At 63.9% G+C, this 25,743-nt stretch overlaps 1 protein-coding gene across 13 annotated transcripts in view; it reads right to left on the bottom strand.

Annotated features, from left to right (window-relative positions):
* PTPRS (protein tyrosine phosphatase receptor type S) overlaps nucleotides 1-23,010 on the bottom strand; it is a 68,784-nt gene extending 45,774 nt beyond the window's left edge. For 7 of the 13 annotated variants that reach the window (XM_078443544.2, XM_078443543.2, XM_078443540.2 and 4 more), the window contains exons 1-5: nucleotides 22,904-23,010; nucleotides 16,675-16,861; nucleotides 10,146-10,291; nucleotides 9,521-9,662; nucleotides 4,196-4,384 (exon numbers count right to left, since the gene is read on the bottom strand). In XM_078443544.2, the coding sequence (XP_078299670.1) occupies nucleotides 4,196-4,384; nucleotides 9,521-9,662; nucleotides 10,146-10,291; nucleotides 16,675-16,765 (568 nt within the window). In that variant the 5' untranslated portion in view covers nucleotides 16,766-16,861; nucleotides 22,904-23,010. Of the gene's footprint in view, nucleotides 1-1,148; nucleotides 1,167-4,195; nucleotides 4,385-9,520; nucleotides 9,663-10,145; nucleotides 10,292-16,674; nucleotides 16,862-22,903 lie in introns of all 13 variants that reach the window. The other 6 variants (XM_078443542.2, XM_078443532.2, XM_078443541.2 and 3 more) reach the window with 1 other exon arrangement.
* Nucleotides 23,011-25,743: the final 2,733 nt, after the last annotated feature.

The raw sequence follows: 25,743 nt of genomic DNA on the forward strand, positions 1-25,743 counted from the left end.
CCATGAGTAAATGAGAATGAGGCTAACGTTTCCCCCCGAGGATATCTGAAAACCCAAGTCTGGAACAAATGCTCATTGTCACAAGTGAATGAAGCTGCCCTAACATCTTCACGTTTAAAATCGCACACCTCAGTTAAAATAGCTGAACGCCCAGGAGTAAATAAGGACGAGGCAAAGGTTTCCACAAGTATGTTTGGAATCAAAGGCCTGGATCAAAGTTTCCGTTTTCATAACTAAACAAAACTGAGTGAACAGCCTGGACCCAAATGCTTCTCGGCCACGAGTGAATGAATGAAAGGCGAGAGAGTTATCTCCGGGTGCGTCTGGATCACAGGCATCAGCGTCCTTGGCACCAAGAGTCCAAAAATCCAGTCCAAGCTCCCCCAGAAGACCCCTCCGCCCAACCGTGTTCGTGGTTGTCTCACGGAAATGATGCGTGCCCACAAATCAGGACCCCAGATTAGTTTCTTTGGGCGCTGTGGATACAGAATCTTCTCCCATTTCACACTTCCTACTTTCCCCCAACCTCAAGCCTCTGGGGAGGCAGGCAGGCAGGTTACTGTGCAGGCCCAGAGAGGGCAGGGAGCCTACTCTAGGTCACACAGCATCTCGTGGCAAAGCGAGGACCAGACACTGACGCTTCCCTAGGGCTCCGACCCAGGCCCATTCTAGTCCGTTCTAGCCAGCACTTGGGGGTGGGGTGGGGGGCCTCTGAGACTGACGGTCTCTCTGCTCCCTCGGGCTGGACCCTCCGCTCAGAAGGAGCTGTGGAGCCAGAAAGCCCCCTCTGCGTGCTCGTTTTAGAGAAGGGAAGACTGAGGCTGAAGACAGACGAGGTCCGTGTACAGAGCAGCGATAAGAAACCGGCCCCCAGAGCTCTGGGGGAGGACACGGGAGGCACGGCCCCTTCCTGAGGAGACAGCCCCTTCCCTGCAGCCAGGTGGCCTGGAGGGGCCTCCGTGGCCACACTCGGCCCCACAGCCACACACAGCGACACAGACACAGAGACTGGACAGACACTGGGCAGGGCGGCAAGGGGTAGATACGTGGGAGGGGCCTGGGTGCAGCCCCCCGCGGAGCCTGAGGGGCTGGGTGGGCAGCGAGAGAGCGCGTGAGTGGGTGGAGGGGGTAAGGAAAGAGCCTCTTACCTCGGATCGGAGTGCTTTCTGTAAGGGAAGCAGAGAGAGTCAGGTGAATTTCAGAAGGTGGTCCTCGGGGGCCGGGGGGCCCCAGGGAGGCCAGGCAGGGCCACAAGCCAGGCCTGTCCACTCTGCCCCCAGGGGCGTGGGGGACTGAGCCAGCCCTGAGCCTCTGGACCCTGCAGGCCTTGCCAAGAAGTCGAGGCCAGGCTCCTAGGAGCAGAGCTGGATCTGAGGGCTTGTCAGTCAGGAAGACTTCCTGTAGGAGGTGGAAATCTCCTGAGTCTAGAAACCCCTCTAGACTGGTATTAAATGGGCTGGAGTCCCTACGGCCCAGGGAGGTCTACGGCCCGGCCTGGGCCCGCTGGCTGCCTTCCTTCTGGGCTCAGGCAGGGAGGTCACGGACCTCCCTTCCTTCTTTCCTTCTCAAGAGGGACAGGGAGCGAGGGGGGACTTGGGAATCTTGTTAGCGACAGGGGGAGAGGGGTTAGTGCCCCAGGGCTGGGCGTTAATAGAGCAAAGGGAAGGCATTTCAGACAGGCTGAGTAATGGGGACAGGGAAGGGCAGCGAAAGGGGACAGAGGGCAGAGGGAGGGCCCTACGGCCTCCTCAACTTCCAAAAGGAAAAGAGGAAAGGGCCATCGGCTTGTTCACCCGGGCGCAGGGGGCAGGCGCAACTCGGGACACACACACACACACACACACACACACACACACACACACAAGGCGGTCCTGGGCTAGAGTGTTACATTCTGGGCCACATCTTCCCAGGAGAGATCCAGCCGCCTTCCTGCTGGTGGACAGCTGATAACCCCAGAAACAAGGGGACCCCAGGCCGGGGCAGAGAGGCTCGCGGGACAGAACGCCGGCCCCTCCCACGTGGCACAGGCACACCGGCGGACAGACAGACGGGCCAACCGAAGCCCAGAGGGTGGGCTGGGTGCTTTGAACCCAGCGCCCCAGTCTCCTAGGCCTCTGGATGATCTCTTACAAGATCCTCAACCCGACGAGGCCCCTTTCTCCTCGCTACCTGGGAGCAAATGGAAATCAGCCTCGGGCTGATGGGGGTCCAGAGGCCAAACAGCGAGACCTCCCGGGACGGCCAAGCAGCCCACGGCCGCTATCGGAAGGGAAGGACAGACCTCGCAGGTATGAAAAGGTGGCTCTGCTTCTGACCCTGAGGAAGAGAAGGAACTTTCCCGGGCCAACATCAGTCACTCCCACGGTTGGTTCAGGGGAGTCAGGCTGGATGTTGGGAAAGGAAGTGCCTGGTGCCAGCCCGGCTAGAAAACTCCTCCTCCGTCCCCTGCCCGTGTCCCAGCTCCCAAAACTTCTGTCATTTCATCATTTTCCAGCCGTGTCAAGGCTGGGGGGCTGTGCGGTGCAAAAGCCCCCTGACCCTAGGATTCCCTTAATCTTCCCCTTAGCCTCCGATCTGGGGTCTGAACGGCCCCTTGTGGCCTTGTGGGGTTTTTTGTTTTTCCTCTTTTCCTTTTGGGCTCCTCTCTCTGCAACCCCCTGGAGCCTGATTGGGGAGGGCTGGGCGGCCGGTGGGGGACGGACAGATGGACGGGAGGGGGGGGGGAGGGTCGTTAGTAAACATGCCACGTGGAGCGGGTCACAGTTACTGTCACAGTGGCTGTTAGTCTGGGGGAGGAGAGGGGGCGGGGGAGGGGTGGGGACGACGAGGGCGCGTTAGTCGTTGACGCGGTGAAGAGACAGGACTTACCAAAGGTTTCTGAACGTTTACAACAGAGGGACAAGAAAAGAGAACAGGAACATTAATGGGCGCTCGGCGGACGCCTGAATCCTCTCCGGGGGCGGGGGGTGGGGGCGGGGCCGGGAGGGGAGGGGAGGGGAGGGGGGACTGATAATCAGATTTACTCGGATCAGTAAAGCAGCTTCTGTTCGCCGAGCACCTAGTACGTGCCAGGCACAGATGGACCCCTCGGAGGAGGAGGCCACCGGGCAGCGAGTGGGGGCGGTAGGAACAGCCAGGAGGCCTTCAGGCAGGGGTGGCTCAGGGCGGGCTCCTCAGGGGAAGGGGGGAGAGAAAGCGAAGAGGTGTGCCCCAGCGTGTGTCAGCACGGTGGACCGCAACACACGCGAGCGCACGCCCGCGGGCACGTCCCTACCTCGCGTCTGCACGCAGGCGGCCTAGGGGTGGGGCCTCGACGTGTGCAGGCGGGGACTCACCCAGCGTGCACGTGCCCGGGAGGGGCGGGAACGTGGGTGCACGAGCAGCCAAGATGCAGGGGGCAAGCCTCGCTCTGGGAGGGCGCGGGCGAGCCCACGCGCGGCTGGCGGGACCCGTGCTCGGTGTTGGCCCGCACTCGGGGTGGGGGGGTGGAGGTGGGGGTGGGGGGGCAGAAGCCGGTCAGGCCTGCGCCGGGGAGCCCAGACACGCACACGTGGACGCGTCACGAAGCAGGGGGACGAGTGACATGACACACACACGCCCACCCCCCCCACCCCCCCACCCCCGCCGCCCGAGACAGACAGACTCACAGATGGGGCACGTGGGTGCTATGCCGAGGCACAACCGTGGACTAGCCATCCCAAGGTGGCCGAGGCCCTGGGCTGGGCTGCCGGTCTGTGTCTCGTCCCCTCCTTACTGCTTCAGTCTTGGAGATGCTCTCTGCCTGTAGCTCTCTGTGGCTCCCCACTGCCTTACCTGTCTGAGGCCTCCAACGTCCTCCCGAGAGGCTCACGGCCTCAGCACTGGAAATACTCACTGGCCCTTGCCTTAGACACCTCCCCTCTCTCCTCTGGCCTGGCCGGACCCGTTCTAGCCTCACTGGACACGCCTACGCCTTCAGCAGAGAAGGCGCTCTCCCCCTCCCGCCTCCCGCGCCTCGCCATTATCTTGACGGTCCGTGCCCCGTGACGTACCCCGTGGCTAGGCACAGAGGGCGGCCATCCTCACCGCTCCCCGTGGCTCCCCACACCTCTGCCTGTCCGTCTCCCGTTAGTCCCCAGGGCTCGGGCCCCGGAGACGCTGCCCTCCCCCTACTGCCCTCTGTGGCTCCCGCGTCCTCCCAGCCACCTGTGCTCACCTGACCGCAGCTGCTTTATGCGCCCGTTGCTGGCGCTGGGGTCCACGGGCAAGAAATCCTTGAACCAGGTGATCTCGGGGTCGGGGTTACCGCTAGCAGCACAGAGCATCGTAGCCGTCCGCGTCCGCTCCACCACCTTCAGCTGGGGGCCCATGTCGATGTTGGGGAAACCGGGGGGCAGCTGGTCCTCTGAGGGCGGGGACAGGGGAAGAAAAGGGCGGGGACCCAGTTGCCGCCTGGCCGGGGGAGCTCCTGTGGCCCGTTTCCTCCTGTGCGATGTGGATCAGCCCCACACGACGGGGGGGGGGGGGGGGGGGGGGGGCACCAGGCCAGAGCTTCTCACCCGGGGCGAGTCTGGGGATGTCTGGGCATGTTCTGATCGCCACAGCTGGGGCGGGGACCAGGGATGTTTCTCGACACCCCATGATGCCCCTGCTGCCCCCACCCCCCCGCAAATGATCCAGCCCCGATGTCAGCACCGCTGACCCTGGGGGTACTTTACAGCATCCAGAGGGAGTTTTAAAAACGTAAACCGCGGGCGTCTGGGTGACTCAGTCTGTGAAGTGTCTGACTCTTGGTTTCAGCTCAGGTCACGATCTCGCGGTTGTGGGTTCGAGCCCCGCGTCGGGCTCTGGGCTGACAGCTCGGAGCCCGGAGCCCGCCTCGGGTTCTGTGTCCCCCTCTCTCTCTGCCCCTCCCCTGCTCCCGCTCTGTCCCTCTCTCTCTCTCTCAAAAATAAATAAACATTAAAAAATACATAAAAACATCAACCGAACCCCACCCCTCCCCTGCCACACGTCCACTGTGACCCAGGACCCTCGCCTCCCACTGCCCCACTGGTCTCGGCTGTCCCATTTTGAGCCTCCCTCACTCCAGAATATCTCAGTGACCGACTCTATGTATCGTCACGTATCTGTGTCACCGCTGTGTCCCCACTGCCCAGCGCAGGGCCTGGCACACAGTAGGCGCCCAATCAATGAGTGAACGGCTCAGTCCCAGCTGCCGTTAGCCTGGGAAAGTCACCACGCCTCCAGGTGTCAATGTCCCCGTTCCCTGGCCAAGGTCTAGTTTCTCTCCACGCTAAAGGGGGCAGGAGGGACACCAGGAGGAGAAAATGCCCCTCTCCCTGGAGACCCTCAGCCCCCAACGTCCAGTGACCGGCAGGTACGTGGCCGCGGGCTGAGGCGATGAGGCGGGCCGGCTAAGTGCCAGGCGGCCTTCGTCTGCGAGCCTGAAAATCAGAGCAGACTCTGTGGCCTGATTGAGCTGGGGTCCCGCCACGGAAGGGTGGCGGCTCGGGGACCTCCCCCTGCCTCCACCTGCTGTCCCACCTCGGTTCTCCCTCTCCAGCACCTGGGCTCCAGGCCCCTTGCGCTCTGACCTCTAACACCTCCAGCTCCGGTCTGGCCTGCCACCCACAACGGACACAGGACTCCCCAGGCCCAGGGACCAGGCTCCTCAGTGTGAATCGAAACAGCCACTAGTTGGGGCGCCTGGGTGGCGCAGTCGGTTAAGCGTCCGACTTCAGCCAGGTCACGATCTCGCGGTCTGTGAGTTCGAGCCCCGCGTCAGGCTCTGGGCTGATGGCTCGGAGCCTGGAGCCTGTTTCAGATTCTGTGTCTCCCTCTCTCTCTGCCCCTCCCCCGTTCATGCTCTGTCTCTCTCTGTCCCAAAAATAAATAAAAAACGTTGAAAAAAAAAAAAAATTAAAAAAAAAAGAAACAGCCACTAGCCCCGGTGTGGCCGAAACGAGCCCTCCCGCCACCCACAGTTCGTACGTCGGACCCCGAGCCCCCGGGACCCCAGAATGTGGTTATTTGGAGATCAGGTCTCTACGGGGGTGATTAAATTAGAATGAGGCCACTGGGGTGTGTCCTAATCCAATATGGTGTCCTTACAAGGAGACGTGATGACACAGGTGTGCGGAGGGACGACCCCCGTGGGGACACGGGGAGAAGACGCCGTCTGCACGCCGCGGAGAGCAGCCCCACGAGGGAGCAGCCCCGTCCTGATCTCAGACCTCCCGCCTCCAGGACCGGGAGAGAATACGTTAAGCCGCCCAGAGGGGGCGCTACGGCCCGTACTAGGAGGGGAGCTTTGGTGCCACCGGCCAGAGACCCCCAACCCCCAGCTCAGCATCTACGGTTTCCACAGGGCACATGCACCGGAGATGGAATGCAGCTACTCGCAATGGCAAAAGGCCGGAGACAACCTAAACATCCGTCAACTCATTCCGTACAGGCTGGGCCCCCCGCAGAACGCGATGCTGAAATTCGCAGACGTCACCTTACGGAGCCTCAGACGCGTTGCTCAGAGCGCAGGGATCAACGGGAAAGACGGTACAGGCCAAGGATCAAAAACTACAGCCCCCGGGGGCCAAATCCGGCCCCTTGCTCGCTTTTGTGAATAAAGTTTTATTGGCACACGGCCACGCCCATCTGCGTCCCCATCACCTACGGCGGCTTTCCAGCTGGGGCAGCGGAGCGGAGAAGTTGCGACAGAGAGCGTCTGGCCCGCAGAGTCCACGATATTTGGCCTCTGGCGTTTTACGGAGAACGCTTCCTGCCACCTGGACGTCGCTGCTATTTGTGTAAAGAGAAACGATGCACACGTATTTGCTTACGAATGCCCAGAAGGAGCAGAGGCCTGGTGAGCGCTCTGGGGGACGGGCCTGGGGGGCTGGGGAACAGGTTGGAAAAAAGCCCCCGTGGGGGAGAGGTCTGAGCCCCGGGGAAACGGTCAGGGGACAGGAAGCCAAGATGGGGCCAGGGAGAGGCAGGCAGGCGTAGCGCCGTCCCGTTCCTCCAGGGGGACAGGAAAGCGGTGGCCCGCGTCCAGCCGCGCGTGGAGGCCCGGCGGCCCCCGTCCCAAGTCCCGTCCACTGGGTAACCAGGCGCCGTGCAGGTATTTTCCTGTGCCCTCCTCAAAGATGGGAGCTATTTCACAGCGGGGGAAACTGAGGCTCGGACAGAAACATACCCGCCCCGGGTCCTACGGCCAGGACGCAGCAAGGCTCGGACTGGTACCCAGGCCTGCCTGAGCCCCGAGAAAACTGGGAGGGGCCGGCTGCAGAAGTCCCAACCCCCCAGACTGGACCCGTTCGAGTCTGAGGACGTGGCTGGACCCTGTCCAAGGTGGGTCAGGCCCGGTTTGTTCTTCCTGGGCCTGAGGCCTGAACCCCAAAGGTGGTTCTGACCGGCTCCCGGTGGCGTCACGGGAAGTTTAGGCCCAGACCACCGGGCCTCAATTCCTGGAGCTCAAAGCCGGCGTGCGCCCACCCGGGAAGCATCCACACCCCACGCGTGCTCACACGTGAGCCCTTCCCGCGAGCGTGCAGCCCTCGGGGGTCCCCGTGAGTGCGTGTGGGCGGCAGCCAGCAGGGTGGGGGGCAGGCGAGCGGGCGCCGGGGGAGGCTGGGCCGTCTGACGGCACCAGGAGCTCCTAATTAAACAAAAATGTTCGTCGCGTACCACGTTGCGCCCGATTCCTCGGAGTTTAATTAAAACAACAGCACGGGAGGCGTGAGCGGGGTCCACAATCAGATGGTGGGGGGAGGGAGGCGGGGAGAGCCGGGCCCAAGAGCCCAGACCTTCCCCGCTCAGCCGGGGGACCCTGCGGCTCGGGGCCCGGGCGGGGGACGCCCGGAGGACGGGCGCTCCTGGGTCAGAGGCCCCGGGGCTGGGCACCCGGCCCGGGCCCCGCGTCCTCCGGGCGGCCGGAGCGCGGAGCGCAGCCAAGGAGGCCTCGGTGGGGGGCGGGGAGAGCAGCCGGGTCTTTCCCAGACTCCCAGCGACTGGGCGGTTAATAGATTCACAGCGTGTCCTTTTAACTCTCCGAGCGCTTACAATGGAGGCTGGCACGGGACAGCGGGAGGCAGGCTGTTCCGTCTGTGCCCGGGAAAGGTCAGGGCAAGAATATCTATTGGGCAGAGGCGGGGCGGGCCGGGCAGACTCCCCGCCCCCCTCCCCCCCCCCAGACCTCCCCCTGCAGGGTCTCGGGACCCACGCGAAAGAAAGTACGGGGCGTCCTGTTAAACAGACGGTGGGGGCAGAGCCTTCTGAGGGAGGGGCTCCGTGCAGATGACCCCCAGGGTCTGACGCAAAGTGGCCCTGACCCCCGGGGTCCGCTGCCCTGGGTGATGCCAGAGAACGCCACCCCGGGTAGCCACCTCCCACCAAAGGGCTGCCTGTGGCTCACGCTTAAAGCTAGGAAAGGGCCAGGGTGTCCCTGTAGGCGACAGGCAGGACCCACCCACCCGAGGGGCACAGGGGGGCTGGTGGCAGCCGCCTGCTGAGCACCGGAGTGAGAAGAATGATGCCCGGTAACTGGTCAGCCAAGCGCTCCTTCCTGGTTCATTTAGCTACCCCTTGCGGCCAGCGTCATTTCCCTACTTGGGGGGTGAGGAAGTGCAGCTCAGAGGGGTTTATTAACTTGCCCGGGGCCACACAGCGCTAGAGGCTAAAACCACCTTGCAACAGAGCGGGCAGAAGAGAGAGGCTGGGGTGGGGGGTGGGGGGTGGGGCGAGGCTGTCTGAAGGAGGAGGCTTTTTGTAAGGAGACAGAGATTTCCTGGTGCCCCCAGCCCCCCCCCCCCCCCCCGAACGAGGCTTAGAAAACAGCCCAGCAAAGCAGGGTTCCCGAAGGATCTGTGTGAACGTATGGGAAGGGGGGGAGGGGTACCTGTTTGTGCCCGTCCATTCCTTTGGGGGAACCGCCCCTTACTGACCCTGCCTGGGTGGGCAGACACACCCCGGACTCCAGGGAGAACTCTGCCAAGCAGACTATCTGCTCCTCGGGGACGGTCATCTGACCCAAGCTGGGCCAGTGAGCAGTCATCCTGGGCCACCCCGTCCTCTCTTTGGGGTGGTGGCCCCGGAGCCTGGAGCGGATGGGGGGGAATCCCGAGGATACAGTCAATATGGAAGAAGACAAACCCAGAGGCAGAGGGAGGGTGAGGGCTAAGAACACCGGACGAGCTCCTGGATCTAGCTGAACCTGAAGCCGGCCACAGCGTGGCCATTTTAATGACACGGATCGACGAATTCCCTTTGTTACGTGAACCAGTTTGAGGTGGGCCAGGCTCTTGTAATCAGAGGGGCAAGACCGAGATGACGAACGGTGACCGCGCTAGTCCCTTAACACGGCTCTCCTGCAAAGGCTCAGTAAATCCCTCCCGCCAGGCTCTGGACCCCGGTGGTGTGACAGGCTGGGGAAGGGACATCACGGTGCCCCAAAGAGACAAATCCAAAGCAAGGCTTTCGATGCTTCTTCCTCTCAGGTTTGTCCCTCCCCGCCCCCCCCGCCCCCCCGCCGGGAGGCCAGTACCTCGGAGGACAGTGAGTTTCGCGTGGACCGTGACCTCCCCGACCGAGTTCTGTGCCACGCACTCGTACACGTTCTCATCCCGGGGTGTCCGCAGCGGCTGGATCCTCAGCACGGCCCCCGCACTCTGGTCAAACTCGATCGTCTGCCGCGGGCGAGGGGACAAAGGTGAGGCCGACGACCGGGCCGGGGGCCGGGCCTGCGTCCTCCACAGGCACCCTGTGCACAAGTGCGCCACGGGCAGAGACTGGGCCCGGGGACGTGCAGGAGGGCGTGTGGGCATGTGGGTGCGTGAGCGGCACAGGGGAGACCGTGCGACAGGCGCGTGAATCGTGCCGCGTGTGCAAGTGTGGCTGATCCTGTGCGTGAGACGAGACAGAGAGGGCGGGGCCTTGCCTGAGGCCACACAGCACACAGCCTGCAGGGCCGGCCGGCCTGGCGGGGTCCTCCCTGAGCCGGCAGGCGGGGACACACAGCCGGGGAGGGGGGACAGTTGCTCTGGCCACGGACGGCGGCCGCCCGTGTGACCCCTGGGAGACATTTCTGCGACGTCTGTGGCCGAGCTACGGCCGCCCCGCGTGCGGAGGGGGCTCTGCCGCCCGACTGTCTCCCCTCACCCCAGACTCACCTCAAAGCGTTGTGAATTGACCTTCTTGCCTTTCTTGTTCCAGGTCACCCGTGGCTTGGGGTCGCCCGTGGCCTGACACACGAAGGAGGCCACGCCCCCCGACACGCCGATCTGGTCCTTGGGTTCTTTGATGAACCTGGGGGGCTCTGGAGATACAGCGGGAAGAGGAGGGGTGTGGCGGGCCCAGGCAGGAGGCCAGGACCCCACGGGGCCACGCAGACGTGCCCTCTATCCCCGACCCAGCCACAAAGTACCACGTGGGCCCCGGGGAAGGGGAGGGAAAGGAGGAAGGCAGAGAAACGCTGAGACCGAACGCCCTCCCCACACCCACCCCCGAGACCACAGCCGCACACGCTCCCATGTGTGCCTGAGACACGGCAGATGGGGAGCCCTCCCCCAAGACTCTGAGGTCCTGAGACTTAGCACCGGGAGGCCCCCAGTGGCTCCCGGCCAAACCCTGGAGGGTCCTTGGCCCTAACGACTTGGAAGGAGGTGACTGGTCTGATCCCTGCTGGGACAGGTGGGGAAAGTGAGGCACCACCAAGGCATGTGAGGTCAGAGCCCGCATTTTCAACCCGGGGCTCCAGCCTCTCAGTCCCTGGGAGGCGTCCGTCCCAACAAGAGGGGTCAGCGCTGGGAGCAGAAGTTCAGAAAGGGCGGTCTGGTTTCCCGAGGCCCAAGATGCCGACAACCAGCACAGCAAGCACTTACTGGGCGCCTAGTGTATGCAGGGGGCTAGCTCCGCAACGTTTCACCCTCGGACAGCGCGGAGTGCCGGGGCCGCCACGGTCCCCACACGACAAAACTTTAGGCGCAGAGAAGCAAGGCCTTTGCTTCGACGCACGGCCAGCCGGCGGCCGAGCCGAGCCGTGAAACGGGCTGGCTCACAACTGATCTGACGGACTCAGTCTCCCCAGGAAGGTCTCAGGCGGGGGGCCTGCTGCGTCTTTAACCCCGTCCACAGCCTCAGCTCCGCCCCTTGGACACGTGACAGTGTCCGTGGAGGTACACGGCCATTACTTTCTTTCTTACTGACTTTTCACAGTAACCTCCAAACGGCCCAAAGGGACAACGGATTTCCTCTCCTAGCGATGCTACAATGTATCTCGTTCAACGAATTCAGTTATTCCCGAGGCTTTTCCCAACAGCTTCCAGGGCTGGACCGGCTGGCAAGGTCCCTCGGGAAACAACGTCCGTATCCAACCAAAGGGGACCGGCTGAACGTATGTATCCTGGGACCAGGGTGCGCCTCTCGCTACTAGGGAAGGAACAGCAAGGGACAGATGTTGTCGCGTGGGAAAAAGGACAGCGGATGTTCCTGTTTGCGTGAAAAGAAACATAAAAAGGGCCAAAGAGAAATGGGGCGGGGAAAGGGAGCCCGCGCGTGTGTAGATATGAGGGCCGCCCCAGGAGAGAAACCAGGCGGCTGGACACAGTGGGAGAAGCTCTTCTGACCTGCTACCTTTTTGAGATTTACAACTATTTAACGATAAATAGAAATGATTTTTTTTTTTATTTTTTAAAATGTTTATTTTTGAGGCGGGGGGTGGGGGGGGGACGGGGCATGAGTAGGGGAGGGACAGAGAGGGAGACACAGAATCCGGAGCAGGCTCCAGGCTCTGAGCTGTCAGCACAGAGCCCGACGCGGGGCTCGAACCCACGAACCGTGAGATCATGACCTAAGCTGAAGTTGGATGCTTAACCGACTGAGCCACCCAGACACCCCAAATAGAAATGATTTTTTAAGTTTACTTTTTATTCTGAGAGAGAGAGAGAGAGAGAGAGAGAGCGAGCACATACACGGGAGGGGCAGAGAGAAGGAGAGAGAATCCCGAGCCTGATGTGGGGCTCGAACTCATGAACTGTGAGATCAGGACTTGAATGGAAACCAAGAGTTGGACGTTTAACTGACCGAGCCTCCCAGGCGCCCCAGAAAGGATTTCTTAAGAAACAAGATTGTGAGGGGCCCCTGGGTGGCTCGGTCGGTTGGGCATCCGACTTTGGCTCAGGTCACGATCTCACTGTTCATGAGTTTGAGCCCCATGTCAGGCTCTGTGCTGTCAGCACAGAACCCCCTTCAGATCCTCTGTCCCCCTCTCTCTGCCCCTCCCCTGCTTGTACTCTCCCCAAAAACATGCATATTCTAAAAAAACGCAAGATTTGGATAAAAAGGTGAGCTGATACAAGAAAAATATTAAGGAAGCAAAAGGCTGGGGTCCGAGGAGGAGCAGACAAGGGGCCGCCTCAAGCTACGTACAGCAATCCCGGGTCCCTAAGCCTCCGAGATCAAAGGAAACAGCAGAGGCCCACGTGGGTTCGCCTGGAAAATTCTGGATGCCTGGAAGCCTGAAGCAGCTCAAGGAGGCCTCGGGAGCCCGGTCTTGGTGCCCACAGGCCCCGGCTTCTCCCACCCACGGCTCAGGCGAGGCTTTGAGCAAGGGGTGCCCATCCCAGTGGCCCGAGTGGCCTCGCCTCCCTTATTCAAAGCTCTGCTCCCCCTGATGTGACCGTGTGGGACTTTAGCGGCCATCTCTTGGAAACTGGCCGCCGTGTGCAGCCCCACGAAGCCGTGATTGTTCGTCATCTCGTGCTGATTCAGGGTTAAGAAGCTTCTGTGAGACGACACCACCCGGGTTTGAACCCGGGGTCCTTCTGTCCACAGGCACACGTCTTAGGCTCCTATCGCCTCCAGGCCGTGGGCCTGATTCAGATGTTTTGCTCCTTGCTGAGCCCGGGGCTGGGCCGGCCCCTCCCTGGCTCTGACGGCCTCGGCCGCCCCTCCTCCAAGCCTCGGGAACGGTGACTGGGGCCATATGCGTCCCCAGCCAGCGTCACGGAGGAAAGTCACTGTGGCCGGGGCAGGAATCTCACTTCTGGGGAAATCCTCTCTCGGGAGCCCCTGGAAGGAGGGGCAGAAGTGGGCTGCAGGAGGCATCCAGCTAGCCGTTGATGAGCCCGGACACGCTCCCCTAGGCCAGCACCTCCCCTGGGGAGGCTTCTCAGATTACCACGGGCTGGGTCAGGAGCTCCTCTGTGCACACGGCCGCCTGGGCGTCCCCCCTCACAGCCTCGACCACGCTGGGCCAAGATACCTGGTCCCGTGCCACTCGGCAGGGTGGGCACGGGGCCGCCCCCACTCCCCGGTGACCCTTGAGAAAATGGGGCTCTTGACCTGAGGCCCCCCTCTCTGCAGGGCAGACACCCTCCCAGGCTACCCCCAGGCGGCTCTGGGGTGACAGAAAGCCTGGAAGAGACCTGTCTGCTCGCCGCGCCCCCACGCGAACATTTCGTGTGGACGCCTGCAGTCTCCCGTTTGGACAAACCCTCCCCTCCTCCTCCTGGCAAAGGGGCCCCCCCGACACAAGAAAGGCACTCTGGGGTGCGGCCGTCCGTCCCGGGCCAGGGGACACCCAGCGTGATGCTTTCGCCGGGGACCCAGAGAGGCAAAACCAAGGCTCAGAAAGGGTGAGACCTGCTCGGGGTCACCCAGCTTGGGATGCACGAGAAGCTCCTGGGACCCCACCCGGGGCCCGTGCGGCCCGCGGCCCCTGGAAACAGCACCATCGACGAACGGGGAGGTGGGTCCTGGGGACCGAGAGCGCCTCGGTGTCTCCGTGTCACCCACGAGGAGACCTGAGGGTCAGGGGGGTGATACGAACAGCACGGAGGCTGCGTGGAACGCCCCGGCCCGAGTTCTGTGTTTCCAGCTCGGGTTCTGCAGAGCAGAAGCCGGACCAGAGCCAGAGACCCCACCCGCCGGGCCCCTCCAACCCGCCTGGGCCTGCCCCACGGCATCCTGGGAAGGCCCCGCAGGACCAGAAGCCCTTGCTGGGGCACAACTCGCTCCTCTTGGAGCCGGCTGGGGGCTCCCACTGCCCACGTGGGCCCTCTGTGGCCTGAGAGCCCCCACCCTCAGTGGCTCCCCGAGGACCGGGGCCATTCCCTGGAGCTGGCGGCACAGATCACGGTGCCTGTAGCCCCCCTCCCCCCCTGCGGGGTCCCAGAGGACAGAGCGCCTGTGAAGCAGACCCGCCTCCGGGGGGCAAGATGCCTCGGCCTCGGGGAGGAAGATCTGGGTCTGAGGGTCGGGCAGGAGCGACACCGCAAGTGACAGGGCAATAACGACCCAGGGCCCACCAACGGAGCGCCCCCTGAGCCAGCCTCAGCTGCCCACCTGGGTGACACTGTGCACCTGCTCCCTGGGACCAACGCAGTCACCTGGGCCCTGCCCTCACCCCGTCTGTGCTCCCTGCGGCGGCCACCAGAGGGCGCCCGTGAGCACCCGAGCCAGGTGCCGCCTTCCTCTGCCCGCAGCCCTCCAGGACTCCCACTCTCCCGGAGGAGAAGCCCCAAGTCCCCTCTGAGGCCCCCAAGGCGCTCCCCTCTTCCCTGTCTCCCGCTCGCTCACTCTACTCCAGCCACGCGGGCTTCCTCCAACATTCCTGGGTCCTGCCCCAGGGCCTTTGCACATACTGTTCCCTCTGCTTCGGACACTTCCCTCCCACCAGATGCCCACAGGGTGCACTTCTCAGCTCCCTTAGGTCTCTGCTCAGATGCCACCTCCTTCCCTGATGTTCCCCCATCCCTTTAAAATGCAGCCCCCACCCTTCCTCTCACACCCACATCCCCAGATGTCCACCATCCAACACACGCAGTGCTTCTCCCTCGCTAGGTGATGAGCTCCGGAAAGGGGTGGGACGTTTTTGTCCCGCGTCTAAACCAGTGCTCGGCACACAGTAGGTGCTTATGAGAAACACACCGAATGAGGGAGAGCAGAGATCTGCCGTGGGCACACGACAGAGCCAGGACGTGAACCCAGGCCAGGGTAGTCCCCAAATTCTGTGGCCCCCCTCAATCACAACGGGTCTCTGGCTCTGGCAGCCTCAGTTTCCCCAAGGCTGGCAAAAACCACCGCGGCAAGATGTCAAAGCAGTAACCACGTTATTTACTCAACTCGCGTAAGTAAAACTGGTAGTTCTCAGCTGGGGGCGAGGCATTCTTGCCTGGGGTCACCTGTGGTCGGCACAACTGGGGGTGGGGGTGGGGGGCTCCTGGCGGAGAGTGGGTGGGGCCAGGGATGCTGCTATACCCTCCCCCCCCCCCCAACAGTGCCCGGGACACCCGCCCCAGGGAACACGCTGACCCTGCATTAAATACATGAATGAGGGCCCCTGGGTGGCTCGGTCACAGGGCATCCGACTCTGGTTACAGCTCAGATCGTGACCTAACGCTTCATGGGATCGAGCCCCGCGTTGGGCTCCGTGCTGACAGCAGGGAGCCTGCGTGGGATTCTGTCTCCCTCTTTCTCCGCCCCTCCCCCACGTTCGTGATCTTTCTCGCTCTCTCTCAAAAATAAGTAAACGGACGAACAAACGAATGAATGAAATACTCAAACACCTAGCACCTTCGGCTTGCTGGAATGTTCCACTACTGGGAACAGAGCCCAGCGAGGCACAGGTCCGCGGCTGGAAGCTACTGGCCCGGGGGGGGGGGGGGGGCGGTGAGTGTGGTGTTGACAGTCAGGAAACCGGGGCTCTCACAAAACACAGCCTGGCCACCTCCTGGCCGTCACGGAACGTCACTGTGGCTCAGTTCCCCCATCTGTACGACGGGAACAGTGACAACAGCGTTCATCCCGTCAGGCTGCGGTGGCTGATCTGAATGCGTTCGGCATTTGCTAAAAAACAACACGAAAACAAGGAAAAGCACAAACAGACGCGGCAAGCGTGCGCGTCTCTGTGCTCGCCCGGCGGCAGTAATCACCGCGCCCGTGGTAACATGGGACCGTGGGCCTACTACGTGCCACGCAGCACACGGGGCCTTACTGTGCGTCCTTGCCAAAAGAATGCTGGGACGCGGACGTGTCTGAGTCTCGTTCGGGTGGAAACGGAGGCTGAGAGAGGTTGAGTCACCAGCCCGAGGTCACACAGCAGGTGACGGCAAAGTCAGGATTCGCACCCAGACTAACCGCAGATCCCTGCGTCCTTCCTGCTGCCCTGACAGATACCTCTAGGCCCCTGACGGTAGGTCGGGTCTTAGTGTCGGGCCCAGGGCTGACCCTCATTCTTTCCACATTACTGCCAATACCGGAGCCTCGCCCGCCCCCAGCGACACCAGCCCCTTTCTTCACCTCCAGGCCTTTCTACGTGCTCGCACCTTCACCAGTAACGCTCTTTCCACCAGCGAACTCCTACACACCCACAAAGCCCCAGCTCCAATGCCCCCTCTCCCAAGAAGCCTCCCCTGGCTCCACCTGTGGAAGGTCATGGAACCAGCATGCTCAGCTCTAAGCAGGCCAACTCTGTATTTAGCACCCGGCTCGGCACAGAGCCGATGACATCGTCGTTACCGGTATTGCTGTTTATGCCATCGTTATCACCGGCCTCCGAACCTCCCAGGACCGGGGTCCAGTGGGCGCTTCAGGCAGCCTCATTCGTGGAGCACAGAGGCCCCGGGGAGGAGGCGGGGACACACGTCCACTCGCAAACGTGTACACTCAGACGCCCGCACACCCGTAGGGGGCGCTTACCTTCTGCCGTGCAGCCTCCGACCAGCAGGACCACGAGGAGGCCCACGGGACCGACCACAGAGGCCACTCCGGGGCCCCAGGCAGGCACCATGCTTGGCAGCCGCCTGCGACCTCCGACCTCCGCCCTGGAGGGCGACGGCCCCCCCGGTCCCTCACGAAGAGGCCTCAGCGTCAGACGGGACAGCGTCTGCAGAGACAACGGAGGCGCCGTGAGAGGGGAGAGGGGCAATCCGGGGGGCCTTCGTGGCGGAGGGAGGAGAGGAGGGTCATGGGGTTGGGGGAAAGGGTTACGGGACAATGGCGGGGGGGTCGCGAGGCGCTGGGGAGGCAGAAGGAAGGTGCGTGTCCCCCCACATCCCCGCCCTGAAACCCACCCTCCGTGTGACGGTGTTAGGAAGCAGGGCCTTTGGTCACAAGGGTGGGGCCCTCGGGAACGGGATTAGCGCCTAGAAGAGACCCCAGAGGGCCCCCTCAGCCCCTCTGCCTCGTGAGCACGGGGCCACAGGACCCTTGATCTTGAACTCCCAGCCTCCAGAACCGTGAGACACACGGGGCTGCTGTTCGTAAGCCACGGGGCCTGTGGGATTTTGCGCGGCCGTCCCAGCGGCCTGAGACGGGCCCCCCCCGGCCGCTGGCTGAGTCCTGATCCCAGGTGAGCACCCCCCCCCCCCCGACGGAGCCCGGACCTCAGAGCCTCGCCGAGCCCCCAGGCAGGACCGAACACCAGTTTCCAGGCGCGCTCCGAGCACCGGCTCCTGCCCGCCCAGGCTGGGCCTCCGGAAAGATGAGGCCCCAGCTGGTGCTGCTGGCCGACTGGGCGCCCCACCTCGGCCCCGTTCAGCCCCCAGACAGATCGTCCCCCCACACACCTGCCGGCCCCTGCCCCCTGCCCTGTTCTAACGCCTCCGCGGCTCCCGCTGCCCCCAGAGGAAGCTGCTTCTGCTATGACTTCCTCTCACGGAGGCGCAGCCACACGGAGCTCAGTCCCGCCGGCGAGCCCTGGCCCTGCTGTGCCCTCTGCTGTCCCCCCACGGCTGCGTGACGGGTCTCAGCTCAGCTGTCACTTCCTCCAGAAGCTCCCCTCCCCACCCCCGCCGCCCGGTTCACATCCCACAGCCTCCCACGTGAGTAAGGCCGTCCTCCGCACCTTCACCCCAGGGTGCAAATCACACGCGAACGCGCATCGCTCAGAATCCGTTCCTCCCAGAATCTGAGCTCTTCCAGGGTGGAAGCGTCCCTGGTCACAAAGCCCCCTCCCCAGTCTTCTCCGCTTTGGCCAGAGCCAGGGCAGAGGGCCGGGGAGAGGCAGGGAGGGGCCCAAGGATGAGGCCCCGGTGGCCGGGTCGGCCCCACGCCCGCCCCGGGCCGTGCCCCGGGCGGGTCCGGGCCATGACCACAGGGATAGGTGCCACATAATGATGGGGCAAGTCCCTGTGATTCTGGCTCCCAAAATACCCAGCTGCGGTCGCCTCGCCCGGCCCCAGAGGGGCCCCAGGAGGAGGCCGGGCTGGTGGTGACCTGATCATGGCTCGGGGTCAGGGGTGGGGAAGCCAGGATGGGTGGGGGAGGGTCAGGGGGGCCCGCCCTGCACACACAGTCAGACCACACAGGGCGAAGGACGCCTGCACACGGGCCACAGACGGACCCCAGACACACGTGCGTTCGCACAGTCAGGCGACAGAGACGGGTCCGCGCGCGGAGTCGGGCAAATAACACCCGCACGCGGGCCACGAAACAGGCACAGAATCAGACCTCAGACGCACACACGCACAGGGTCGCGGGCGGGCCTTCGAACCGCGTGACAAGCGGGGTCAGATCCGGGCCAGCGGCACCCGCGCACCCCGGACCCAGACGTGTGCCCGCCGTCAACCAGACGGACGCGCAGACAGGCTCGCGGCCTCACCACAGACACACGGCAGGTGGGTAAAGAGAAGCCTAGGGCACAGCCCCGTCCCCTGTGCCCCCCGCCGTGGGCAAGAGGGGCCGAACAGGAAGGTGGGGGCCCCAGGTGGGGAAAAGCGCCCACAGCCAGCTGCCCACCGCTGGTCACGCCTGAGTGGGGGGGGGCCTCCGGCCCAGACAACATGGGTCAGCTGGGCGGGCCCTCGGAGAGCCTCTGGGGAAACTGAGGCCGCACAGAAAGCCTGCCCGGGGGAGGGGCGGGGGCTCAAACTCGGGGCTGCTAGGCCCACCACGGACCCCCGGGAGGGTGACCTCCTTCTCCCCCTATGCCTGCCCCCCCCCCCCCCCCGAATGCAGGCGTGGCGCAGAGGTCCCAGACGGGCCCCGTGCCCGGGAGGGGCTCCAGGAGCAGCCGCCTTCAGAACAGGGCGGCCCCTAATTACCCCCTGGCTCCCAGAGCCCCGGCCTCGCAGGGCCCACGCCTTCTCAACGTCTGGGCAGGACGGGGCTAATCCGGGCACGGGCGCCTCCAAATCTGCCCCGCCAGCCCGTGCAGGAGGGAGGGCGCAGCCCTGGGGGCGTCCAGGGCCCCGGACGGCACAGCAGGAAGGGGGGGTGGGAGGCGGGGAGGGGAGCGCCACACGCCCCACGGGAGGGACAAGGTTCCAGGCTCCCTCGGGCCCCCGTCCCCCCCCCCCCCCGAGGAACTTGCCACGAGGCGGGCCCCTGGCGCTGGCAGTGGGGTCTCCTGCAAGGGGTCGAGGAAAAATATCACCCAGTCCCATCAGTTCTGCCTTCAGACGCTAGCCCATCTCTGCTCACGTCTCACCCCTTCCTCCACCTCTACCCGGTCCAGCCCCATCCTCTCCCTGTCCTTCCCTCCTCCCTCATTCTGCTCCAGCCATGCGGGCCTCCTTACTGTTCCTCCAACATGCCGGGTATGGTCCTGCCCCAGGGCCTTTGCATGTGCTATGCCCGCTGCCCACATTTACTATCACTCGGCTGAAAATTAAAGGGCGAATGGGAACAGGGAGGGTGTCTCGGCACAAGGAACAGCACGAGGAAGGGCAAGAAACAGAACCCAGAGATCCTAGGAGAGGGAGGGGAGAGATTTGGGCAGAGAGGTAGGTACGGACTGGACCCACAGGGCATGAAGGAGCCCTTGGCAGCTCTGAGCTGGGAGGGACCTGGCCGGGTTGACACCTGACCGAGCCTCCTCCCTGCCCCTCTTGCGGTAAAGCACCCTGGGCCGCCAATCCTGCCCCTGTCAAGAAAAAGAAACTGAGGCAGGTGCACTGGGGCTGAATAAGGCGGCAACCCCAAGCTCCTGGAGATGGCGTGGCCGTTAACAAGGAAGCAGCCACCCGTGGGAGTCGCAGAAAATAACTCAGATGGCAAACGAGGCTGGGCTCTGGGGAGGGGGGGGAGGGAGGGAGGAGAACCCTGGGAGGGGCCCCGCCCACCGCGCCGGGCCATCAGCGAGAGCGGCCTCCGTGGCAGGGGCTGCCTGTCGGAGGCAGGTGCCCCCCCCCTTCACAGATGAGAAAACTGAGGCTCACGGAGGCGCGGGGACTCGCCCCAGGCCCCTGGGTGGGACCTTGGGTCCAGAGCCCACGTTTAAACACATGACCGTGTCCTTCCCTGGCCGCTGTGTGATCTGAGGAAAGCGGATGATCCTCTCTGGGCCCAGCACAGGCTTCCGGGCTGCCTCTGGGGGCTCCGAGGCCTAGATAACAGGGCGTGGGTAGATACCCATTCTGGCCGGTCACCAGGGTGCGGGTCACGAGATCCCGGAGCCGGCCTCGTGTACCCACGCAGAGCAGGGAGCATAAAGGGGCAATTATGACCCAGGCCTGGGCAGCAAACAGGCTCCGTGCCACATGCACGAGGCTGTCCCCTGAGGCTTGAGGACACCCCAGTGCCTCTCCCTGCCCCCACCTTAGGGTCTGCCCTGGCCGGGGGGGGGTGCTCACGGGCACAAGCGACCCGCCAGGGGATTTCCACGGCCCATGGCCCACGGCCAGGGGCAGCAGGTAAGGCTGGAAACCAGGGAAGAGTCCCCAGCTCTGCACAACCTCCCCCGCCCCTCTATCCCCTCCCTCCTGCGCCCGGAGACTTTCCTCCTACCCAGAATCCCTCTTCTGAGGCCTCAGAGACCCTCGAGGCAGGACCTGGGGTTCCAGGCTTCCTGGATCCCTGTGTCACCAAAGTGTTAAGGAGGGTCCAAACACCTCTGTAGTCACTGGTGGCCTCAAAGCGGGTCCAGCCAAGCCCCTCTCCCCCTTGGGGCCTCAATGTCCCCCACCTCACCCAAGAAAAGGGCTCAGGGCGGGGCGGGGAGGGCCCGCCCTGCCACCTTCCGAGAATGGGCTGAGACCAGCCAAGGGAGCCGCCTTTCATTAACCATCAAAACGCTCTGGGTGCTGTGTCCCCAGGGGTCCCCCGCAGCCAGGAGTGGACAGGAGGGGCGGATAGGGAGCCAAGCCCAGCCCCACAGGGAGGAATGGGCAATGGCAGCTGGGTGTCCCCACTGTGTGCTGAGCCCTCTTAAATGCTACCTGTGCGTCCTTCTGTTTGACAGATGAGGAAGTGAGCTCAGAGAGGGGCGGCTGTAAGGTGAGGGGCACACAGCACGGAGGCCGCCCGGCTGGGGGAAGATCGCAGGCCAGAGGCCAGCTCTCAGTCGACCTCCGAGGTGCCCCGGCTGCCAACTCCACCCTTAAGGGTGTGACGCTGGGCCCACCCTGCTGCCCCTTCCCACAGCCTACCACAGCCCCCAAGAGGCACTGGTCCGCCTCAGGCCTCTGGGCCTTTCGCAACACGGGCACCCTGACCCGGTACACCCTCCCCAAGCTGGCCCACCCGTGGACTCACCCTCCAGGGCACAGCCACAGATGTCCCCACCCCAGACTGAATCTTGACCCCTCCGGACTCCTCCCCCTATCCCAGGACCCTTCCTTAGCCCAGCCCTGACCCACCGCCCTGGGGCTGGGAGTGGCCGTGTCTGACTCTGTCCCTCCTCTGCTCTCAAACATTCCATGGCTCCCATCGATGTCCGTTAAAATCCAGACTCCGATCCTCAGCCTTCAGAACTGCTGACCCCATCATGTCGCATGCCCAGCGCCTTGCTGGGCCAGGCTGGTGCCCCTCGCCACTGCCCTCTGGCTCACACAGGGGTAGGAGTACATCCCAGTCCTACTACCCAACACACCCTTCCTAACCCCCATCAAACTCCAGCGTTCACACCCATCCTCAGGTCTCAACTGAGCTGCCGCCCCTTCCAGGAAGCCCTCCTGGGTGTCCCAGCCTGGATCAAGGGCCCCCTCGGGGCTACCCCCACACCATGTGTGTCCCCCCATCACAGGTCTGTCGTCCTCCAAGATGGCAGCCCCGTCTGCACCCTGGGAACGTGCCCGGCCACTTGGCACTTTACCCACATCATCCCTGTGGTCACATCCATTTCAGAGGGGGAAACCGAGGCCAGAGGGAGACATCACAGGAAGAAGAGGCTGACAAGGACACGGCCTCCAGCTGTAACTTACTCGCGTCTGCTCTGAGGGTTTGCTGCACACTTAAGGGTGGAGAGGAGGCTCAGGACAGGGCGGGCAGGACTTGGGTGGCTGGGACCCCTAGCCCCAAAGTCACACAGCAAGACCCTCTGGGTGGCTCACGGCTCTGAGAAGGAATCCTGGGAAGCAGGACGCTGGAGGGAACAAAAGGGGGTGCTGAGATATGAGTCTGGTGGGCAATGACGGGGGACAGAGGCGTGGAGCTTAGGGACAGGAGCAGGAAGTGGAAAAGTGGGAGCTGAGCCCCCCCCCCAGTTCATTAAAGCCCCCAACAAGGTACAGCCTTAACCTGAGATCTACAGACCCGAGGGGGTACAGGGACAAGTAAAGAGAGGAAAACTTTGTGAGTTTTTTGGGGGGACCCCAGTCCGGTTCCCAGCGGAGGGATGCAGAACCCCGATCAGGGCGCCCCTGGGCTGGCAGAAGGCCGCCCGGACCCTGGCTCCGCCCCCAGGAGGGTGGGGGAGGAGGTCGGGCTGGGGGCCAGGCGGGGGAGGGGACCCCGCGGAGCATAACGGTCCGGAATTTTCCTAAGTCCCAGCGACTGGCCTGAATTGGGGGCGGGGGGAGGGGCGCCAGGCAGCAGGGGGCTGAGCTGTCCCTGGAGGGTGGCTGGACCGGCCCGAGCAGAGCGGAGGTGGGGGAGAAAGCGGGGGTCACCCACCCCCCCTCCCGGGAGCCCGGAGAGGAGGCAAGGAGGGGAACAAAGCCCAGCGCAGCCCGGGCCTCGAGGCGGAAGGGGATCCGGGCGCACTCACCCCGCGGATCTCGGCTCGGAGATCGGGGCCCGGGCCCCCTCGGCTGGGCCCGCTGCCGCCCGTCCCTCGGTCCGCCCGGAGCGCGGCGCGCAGCGAGGACTCGGGAGAGGCCAAGGCCCCGCAAGCTCGGCCCGGGGGCGGGCCCGGGGGCGGGGACTGCAGGCGGGGCGGCCAGGGGGCGGGCCCAGGGAGGGGGCTCCGGAGCAGGGCGGGGCCCCCGCCGGAAGTAGGGCGGGGGGACTAGTGGGGAGCACCTTCAGGGGGCGGGGGGCAGCAGGAGGAGGCCTCCAAGGGGGTAACCGCGCTCCCCCAACGTGCACACGCACGAAGCGGTGCCCCAAGGGGCACAGCCCCAGATACCCCCCGCTTCGTAAGCCTGATCCCAGAGGGAGCCCCCGCCCCGCCCCCCCCCCTTCTCTGGCAGGCGCTGATCGTGGCCATGGCAACGGATGAAGGGGCTGGATGCGGGACGCGGCGGCAGAGGGCTCCCCAAACACAGCCAAACACAGGAGGTCGGGGAAGGGGCAGAAAGATGCCCTCCCAGGCTGGGCTGGAAGACAGAGGCCACGCCCCCTGCACTCCGAGCCCCCCCCCCCGAGGGTGGGGGAGGGGCGCGGGCAGAAGGCAGCTCCCCCCGCCCTCCCCTGCTGGGGTCCCGTAGGATGAGCGGGGGACACCAAGGCAGAGGCCCCCACGCCAGCCACAGCCCTGAGGAGGGGGCGGAGAGTGCGCACAGGGCCAGATTGGAAACAGATGGGGCCACCGAGCCAGGTCCCAGACACCCCGGGGGGGCGGGAGGGGTGAGGGGGGGGCGGGAGGAGGAGGGGCAGCCCCACGCGGGCAGCCAATCCGGGCCTGCGCTGCCGCCCCGTGCGGGTTTGAAAACTCCATCCGAGGGGCAGGGCATACAGAGGTCCCGCGGGCCCAGGGCGCTCGGGGAAGCGGTCAAGGGGGGCCGGGGACCCTGGCGGAGACCCAGGAGCCACCGCAGGGGGCCGGCTTCCCCATCTGCTCCGATCCCTGGTGAAAATGCTTCCCGTTCCTTTAGGAACGTGTATTGATTGGGCTCTTAGTGTATACCGTGCGCACACGTACGCGCTCCCGTTACCCGCACCATCACCCCGCTTTGCAAAGGGAGAAGAGGGAGAAAAGTTACTTGCTCGCGGTCGGGAGGAACAGGGAGTCGAACCAAGGTTTGGGTCCTGAGGCTGAGCCCTTACCCACAACGCTGCAGGAGGCCTAGAGCCCAAAAAGAACAAATCGCTAAAATGCTAAGCCCCCTCTAGAAGCTCACTGCCCAGTGGCGAGGAGGCTGGCAGCCCAGGGGAGACCCCGATCAAGTTCAGGGACAACCCCCTCCCCTGGTGGCCTTTCCACGCCCAGCTATGGCTGCCTTGGCCAGGGGTCCACCCCCCCACGGCTCCCCGGCATTGCTGCTGGGTGATCTGCCCGTTCGGCGCTCCGTGCCTCAGTTCCTCGCTCTGCGAAATGGAACATTTAACCCCACCTCCTCTGGCACTGGGGAGGCCCGTACTGGAGTCCCCAAAGTACCGAGCACACAGTAGGTGCTCTGCGAAGTGTGTGGCCGCAGACTGTTCACCTGCCCCCTTAGGTCCTACTGAGCTGACTCTTTGACATCGTCTCTCCCCCAGAGCCCGGACTCTGGGAGGCACACAGTAGGTGCTTTAGGAGGTGGGCCATCTGGCACTCCAGCATCACGCGGGGCATCCGGGAGGCACTCTGTGTCAACATGGGTGTGGAGTCCCCCCAGTTCAGCTGGGCACACAGTGGGCCCTCAGGAAATGCAACCGGGAGCACAGTAGGTGCTCTGTCCAGGCACGGGGCTCATGCAGACCTCGGTTTGAATCCAGGGACTCCCCACGCGATCTCCAGTAAGAACCCGTACCTCTCCGGGCCTCGGTTTCCCCATCTGTAACTTAAGCCAGCTGTCAGCACGCCCAAGGCTGTGTGACCCGGGGCAAACATGCGGGAGGACCCGCCACCCTCCTCCCCAACTGGCCCTGCCCCGCCTGGGCCTCCTGCCCACGTCCCCCCGGAGATGACCTCTTGCCTCCCTGCGATGGTGTGACCGCAGCGGGCTGGGAACACAGCCACCCCCCTGGTCAGGGTGGGGGGATCTGGGGCAGGAGTGAGGCCTGTACCTGGCCTCTCCCAGCAGAGGGGCCCATATCTGCACGGTGCCCCATTCACCCCTCATGGTGGCTCTGATCACTCCCTGTTAACTGCCTGGTACGGGTCCACCTCTCCCGCCAGACTGGGGCCTCAGAGGGCAGGCAGCGCTGGGGCTGCCTCTGCCTTGATCAGAGCACATGCCCAGCATGGGGCCTGAGGGCACACAGTAGGTGCTCAGCAAACATTTGCGTAAACAGTCAGGACCCTCCTCGCCCAGGAGAGGCCTCTCCAACCTTACTCTCCCCCCCCCAGAGGCCACACTCTATGGTGTCCTCGTGATGGATCCGTTTTCCCTCACGTTCTTTTTTGACACAAACACTTCTGAACACCAGGCCCAGGTGAGGCCCTGGGGACACACGGCAGTGGCGAAGACTGACAAAGATCCCTGCCCTTAGGGAGCCGACACTCCAGGGCAGGCAACAGATGGGAAACAGAAGAGGTAACAACCGCTGTGGGTCAGTTGGTGGTAAGTCCTCCAAAGATTTACAAAAAAAAAAAAAAAAAAAAAAAAAAAAACGTGTGTGGGGATATTCATGGCTGTGGGGTGTAGTATGAAAGAGGGGGCGTGGGGGGTAAGGTGGTGACATCTGAGCTAAGACCTGAAAGAGCTGAGAGAATATGAAGGAGACGTGGATGTTGGGGAGGAG

This window comes from Panthera onca, chromosome A2 (genome assembly GCF_046562875.1).
Source record: "Panthera onca isolate mPanOnc1 chromosome A2, mPanOnc1 haplotype 2, whole genome shotgun sequence".
Lineage (NCBI taxonomy): Eukaryota > Metazoa > Chordata > Mammalia > Carnivora > Felidae > Panthera > Panthera onca.